Here is a 5754-nt window from a genome sequence, read left to right on the forward strand (position 1 = left end):
CACCTCCTTTAGAGGGTCCTGCTCACTTTGCTGTGTGTCCTCTGTAGTCACAGTGCAGGACCACGAGGATGCTCCAGAAGCCTATCCAGAGGCAGTAGTTCTCAGTGGCTCAGAGTATTTTCTCTGCAGGAGCACCACAGAAACCATATTCTGATTAGAGAAGTGCTTCTTATTATAGTTTTGGTTTCTTTTTCAGGGTCCCATTTTTCTACGTGCCTTTTTGAATATCTCTGTGGTAAAGGTACCTCACAATCACCACATGAACAGCTCCATGTCTTCAACCTCACATCCTCCTGAGCATCACCACCCAACGACATCCTCAGAACACAGTCATGGATCTGACATGATGATGATGGTAAGTGGAAAAGTTACAATTAACCAGAGAGCTTTTCCTTGTCTGTGGTTCAGTGACTTGTCATCTTGAAGACTGTGCTCTGGAGAATCACAGACTGGTTTGGGTTGGAAGGGACCTTAAAGCTCCTCCAGTTCCAACCCCCTGCCACGGGCAGGGACACCTTCCACTAGAGCAGGTTGCTCCAAGCCCCTGTGTCCAACCTGGCCTTGAACACTGCCGGGGATGGGGCAGCCACAGCTTCTCTGGGCACCCTGTGCCAGGGCCTAAGTTTAATCAGAAGTTAAACTTAGCTTTAGGAGGTGTGAATCAATCCAGACCCAAACAAAGGGCCCCACTATGGCTCTTCAGGAATGAAGGAGTGGCATGAGGTGGTAGGCAGCACAGCATGCATTTCAGAGCTGGAGATCCTTTGGCAAGACTTTTTAGCAAAGACCTTTCTAGCAGCCAGCCTGGTGTGTGCTCTCCAGCCAGGTAAAGGCAGAAATGTCAAGTAAGGTTTTTCCTGCAAGAAATGGAGTTGGATGGAGTTCTCCAGGCTGTTGGTGTTAGCAAAAGCCTTAACTGGCACTGAGGAGGCTGCACACCAGTATGATGGATTGTGCTGATCTGCACACAACCGACCTCTGTGCCCTCTTTCTTCTGAACTCAGTATGCACTGGGCTTGGGGAGCAAAGTGCTACCAGGGCACTTCGCCACACTGGCATTGAGGCTGTGCTGGTGCTGAACCCTGCTGCTCTAGTAACTCTGATTTAAACAGGTTCAGACTTGTGTGTGCCGACCTCACAGAAGCTTTGCAGAGATCCTGGCCAGAGTTTCCCTGGAGATGAACAGGGATGTTTGTTTGTGTGTAGCCAGGTCTCGGGATGTTTTCAGCTTTTTCTCCCTTTTCTGAGTACTTTTGGAGTGAGTTTTAGATGATTAAAACCTGACTTTTTAGGGTTAAACTTTGAAAGGAGGGGAGAGGGGGTGCATTTCCCTTCCAGATGGGAATGGACTTGGGAGTACATTGCAAGCTTTCAGTTAGAGTTTGCTCAGCTGTGTGCCCTGAAGAAGGCAGGGAGGATCAGTGCTCCTACTTACACTGCAAACAGTGTCATAGCAGGAGAGAAACAGAGTTGCCTCCCCTTTGGGAGCATGGCCCAGTGCAAAGCCAGGGGTGCTGGTGGGACTTGCAGTCCAGCGTTGCCACCAGTGCCCTTGTGAAGCTCTTCATCTAATCTAACAGCTCAGCGCTGGCACTCCCTGATCTGTTACTTTCCCTCTAAATGCCGTTTCTTTGCCAGTGCCAAGTGCTCTTACCTTCAGTGGTGGTTACAGGAGCCTGCCTAACCCTGCAACTGAAAACTGTGATTAACTGCACAAGATTCTGAGCTAATGTTGCATGTAAAACTGTCGGGGAAGTAAGCAAAAAGGGACCAGCACCTTAGATCATGGACTGAACACGTTTTAACATGTATGTATTCCCATTCCCCACTTGCACCAAGTACAGGCTCTGTTCCAGCTGTGGGTTACAGAACTGGGCTGTAACACTCTGTGTTTTGTGTGGGTTTGTTTTAAATGTGAAAATGTTACATTCCTTAAAGAAACAAAAGTACTCTCCAAAAGCTGTTCTGTAGTTCCTGCTCTCAGGGTAGTGAATGCTCATTCGTAGAGACACTGAAATTAGTCATAACTCTGACCTTCAGCAAATAACCTTCATTAAGAAATGAGAGGAGTTGAAAGAGAAGCTCCTCCAGCTTCAGGACATGCTGAACTGCAGTGTATGTACCAAAATGGGAAGATGACACAAACCCCAGCTGGCTGCGGATCATTGATGTCTCCCCTTCCCACAGCATTCACTCTGCAGGTTCAGGAGCCCTTGTTTTCACCCAGGGGAAGCTGTGCTCCTGCTTTATCTACTCTTTGTTGTACTTGTATTTAGGTGTCTGTTTCCCATAGGATATTAGGAGGTTCTGTAGAGAGACAATAGCCTGTGGGCACGGTGCAGGATGGCGCCAGAAGATTCAGCTACAAGAGCCTTTATCTGTATGAGCTCACACGAGGTGAGGGTGGGAAGAAGTGAGTGTTCCTCAGGCCATGAGCAGTCATGAGGAGGCACGGGTGAGCTCCACAGAGACATCGCTAGTCCCTGACTGCTTCTGATGCTGCAGAAAAGAACTCTGAAAGCAAGGAGAAGGCATTTTCCTGTAGCAGGTACTATAAAGGACAAATCTGCCTGGGGCACTGCCTTGAAGGAGCTGTCCACTGGAGCCTGGAGCATCATTGGCCACGTCTCACTTGTGGCCATGTCTCACTATGTGTTACACTGGATTTACTGGGGAGTTTCTTTGAGTCTCTCTGGTGACCAGCTGAAAGAATCCAAGTTCTTGCCATAACACAAAAGCTTTTGCTGAATCTTGTTGTGAGCTCTGTCTCAGGATGAGCTCCTCAGGCTCATCTTGATGTTCTTTATGTTTTGGGCAGGCAATGACTTTCCACTTCAGCTATGAGAATGTGCCATTGCTGTTTTCTGGACTTACAATCAATACTCCTGGAGGTTAGTAAAACTCTCTTGTCCAGTCCCAACAAAAGGTTTACCAGTGATTAATGTTTCAGGAACCAACTTGCTTTATGGCAAAACCACACATGCACACTGCATTCAGTCTGTTTGAAATGGCATCTGTGGGGTGAAAGAAAAGGGGAGATGTTTGTCTAGTTCAAGGATTTGACTGGTTTTACTACAAAAGTGAGTGCTGCTTTCACTTCATGGGTGGAATTCTAGTTAGTGCCTGGCTGAAAGTGACATTTACCATCCACACGTGCGTGACCAGCCGTAGCCTGGGCAGTGGGACGTGGCTGTGGAATCACACAGTGTCTTTTGTGACGTGTTTTGAAGCAAATGTCTCCTGTTGCTCAGATACAATAACATCTCCTCTCTTGTCAGAAATGGCTGGTGCTTTTGTGGCTGTCTTCTTCCTGGCCATGTTTTATGAAGGCCTTAAGATTGCCCGGGAATGTCTGCTCCGTAAGTCCCAGGTCAGCATTCGCTACAACTCCATGCCAGTGCCAGGTCCCAACGGCACCATCCTGATGGAGACACACAAAACTGTGGGGTAAGAATTTCCCTTTGTTCTGAGACACATTAATTCAGCAGCTGACAAAGGTGAAAACTGGGACAGAAAAAGCTCCACTTTATGCAACCAGTATTACCTTCTGCAAAGTATAATGACTCCAGAGTGGGACGCTGCTCCACACTGGGCTGGAGTCACCTGGCCACCCTTTAGGATGGGGAACAAGAGGAGGAAAGCAACAGGGAGTCAGATAAGCTTGGTTAATTTCCAGAGCAGTAGTGAACATAATTCAGAGGGTTCCCAGGAACAGAATTTGGGTGTTAGAGCCAGTGACCCTGACAGGAATTACTTGGGATCCTTCTGTTGGCAGGTAGACAAAGCGTCTAGAAAAAGGTAGACAAAGAGGAAAAAAGCCATTCTGCTTATTTGAATGTGGGGGTAAAATAAGCTGGAGAAGTCTGTTTCTCAGCTAAAAGTCTTGCCCTCTTGGTAAGCACCATGATGTCTTTGTCATCAGTCAGCTCTGGGGGGAAAACCACAGTTACAAGCAACAGATGGATGCAGAAGTCTGTGTCCAGCCTGCTCTGTTACCTTCTCTGCCATCTCGCACCCACCTTGGCATCCTGTCAGCCTAAGCTGAGCTGCCTTTTCTCTTTGGGAATGTGCATTTTCCTGCCTTTGTCTCTCAGATACTGATTGTTCCTTGGGTTTTGTGTTCCCAGACAGCAGATGCTGAGCTTCCCTCACCTCCTGCAGACTGTGCTGCACATCATCCAGGTCGTGGTCAGTTACTTCCTCATGCTGATCTTCATGACATACAACGGATACCTCTGCATAGCCGTGGCAGCTGGGGCAGGGATGGGCTATTTCTTCTTCAGCTGGAAAAAGGCAGTTGTTGTGGATATCACAGAGCACTGCCATTAACAGTGGACACTGCCCAGAAGCCTCTCCACCCTACTGCTCTCTTGAAGAAAAGGGATCTCTTGAAGGGAGGGATCCTTCCTAAGCTGAAAGAGAATCAATATACAGAAAATCAACTGGAGTTCACCACAGGTTCCTGGCTGGGGTGCAGGGATGTGAGGAGCTGGGGTGTGCTGCTCCCTTGCTGCAGGGCAGCAGTGTTGACTCGAGGGTCCCATGGTTGCCACTCTGGGCCAGGATTTGCTTTACTCTTAGATTATGCCGTGATTGAAATTAGTTGGCTGACAGAAATGTAGAAATTATTCTTTAAAAAAGAAAACAAAAAACAAAGCATTTATTTTTAAATTGTAAAAGCTCATCTGGGAGGGTTTTATGAACAGCAGGTAAAGACCAGAGTCACCCATGGAGCTACATGTGTGAATGGCTGTTTTAATTCTACTTGTTTCAAGCTGTACAGAATGCTAGGGGACATCTCCCTGGCACTGTGGCTTTTGGGGCCAGTGACACCTTCTGATGCAGAAGGAAGTTTTGGTGCTGCACCTCAGCTATGCTCAGGTGTGTGCTGCAAGGGAATACTTGACATAAGTGTGTGACCTGGGGTCTCGATGGCCTGTCCCCAAACCCCTCAGTGTATGATGAGTGTTGATAATCTGATGTATGTAGCAGCGTTACTCAGCTTCAGGTGGTTACATCTGTGTTTGGCTGATTTCACTTCCCAGTCATGGAAACACACGGAGTAGATGCAGGACAATTGTGTATTTACAGGGCAACAAGACTGTAAATAACCCATTGAACCCACATTTACTTCATGTTGGATTGCACCTGGATGGAGCTAGAGGTAGGATTTCGTTGACTAGAACTAGTTCAGTAAATGAGGCAAGAGCTAAGTAGTGATTTCATGACACTAAAGGTTAAGATGTCTGAAGAGGGCATTCCTTGATGGAGATGAAGGAGGTAAACCAGCCATATTCCTGTAAGGGAGACACCTGGGGAAGAGAAGAAAGAAAAGATAGAACTGAGCAGCCTTTGGTCTCTTCTCAGGTGAAATTTGGGGCAGTTTGGGCTGATTAAAACGTATTCCTGACCCAGATGACTCCTCTTTGTCTTAAGAATCATGCTGGGACATGTTTGCTTGCAGGTGCAGGAGTTACCCATGCTGGTGGTGAGTGAAGAGCTCTCATGTTGTGGGCAGGACAGGCTGTGACACGGGCAGAGGCAGCTTCCTGCAGGTGTGATGCCCACCACACACCCTGGCTTTTCTAGGGAGCAGTTTTGGTTTAGCACTTTGCTGTTAAACTGTTTCTTGTTGTAGGAAGTGTTGTGCAGAGTGTGGTGCAAAGCTGGAGTCTCCATCCCAGTCGGGATGCCCAGCTTGTGCTTGTAACTGGCTGAAAGGGCTGAGGGTGGGATTTTCACTGGAAAACAGGC

General features: G+C 47.7%; 1 protein-coding gene across 1 annotated transcript; it reads left to right on the forward strand.

The window, feature by feature from the left end:
* Positions 1 to 202: 202 nt before the first annotated feature.
* Positions 203 to 4599, forward strand: SLC31A1 (solute carrier family 31 (copper transporter), member 1). Its single transcript, XM_010014795.1, has 4 exons — positions 203 to 355; positions 2819 to 2891; positions 3279 to 3447; positions 4128 to 4599. The coding sequence occupies exons 1-4, from the start codon at positions 260 to 262 to the stop codon at positions 4327 to 4329; spliced, it is 540 nt and encodes a 179-aa protein (XP_010013097.1). The 5' UTR covers positions 203 to 259; the 3' UTR covers positions 4330 to 4599.
* The last annotated feature ends 1155 nt before the right edge of the window (positions 4600 to 5754 follow it).

This window comes from Nestor notabilis, unplaced genomic scaffold (genome assembly GCF_000696875.1).
Source record: "Nestor notabilis isolate BGI_N333 unplaced genomic scaffold, ASM69687v1 scaffold14195, whole genome shotgun sequence".
NCBI lineage: Eukaryota > Metazoa > Chordata > Aves > Psittaciformes > Psittacidae > Nestor > Nestor notabilis.

Bases quoted from the DNA above. Each gene is read 5' to 3' on its own strand.
- SLC31A1 (XM_010014795.1), top strand. From the start codon at position 260: ATGAACAGCTCCATGTCTTCAACCTCACATCCTCCTGAGCATCACCAC. The intron at 2,892-3,278 runs GTTAGTAAAACT...CTCTCTTGTCAG, and splicing joins TACAATCAATACTCCTGGAG to AAATGGCTGGTGCTTTTGTG. The intron at 3,448-4,127 runs GTAAGAATTTCC...TTGTGTTCCCAG, and splicing joins GAGACACACAAAACTGTGGG to ACAGCAGATGCTGAGCTTCC.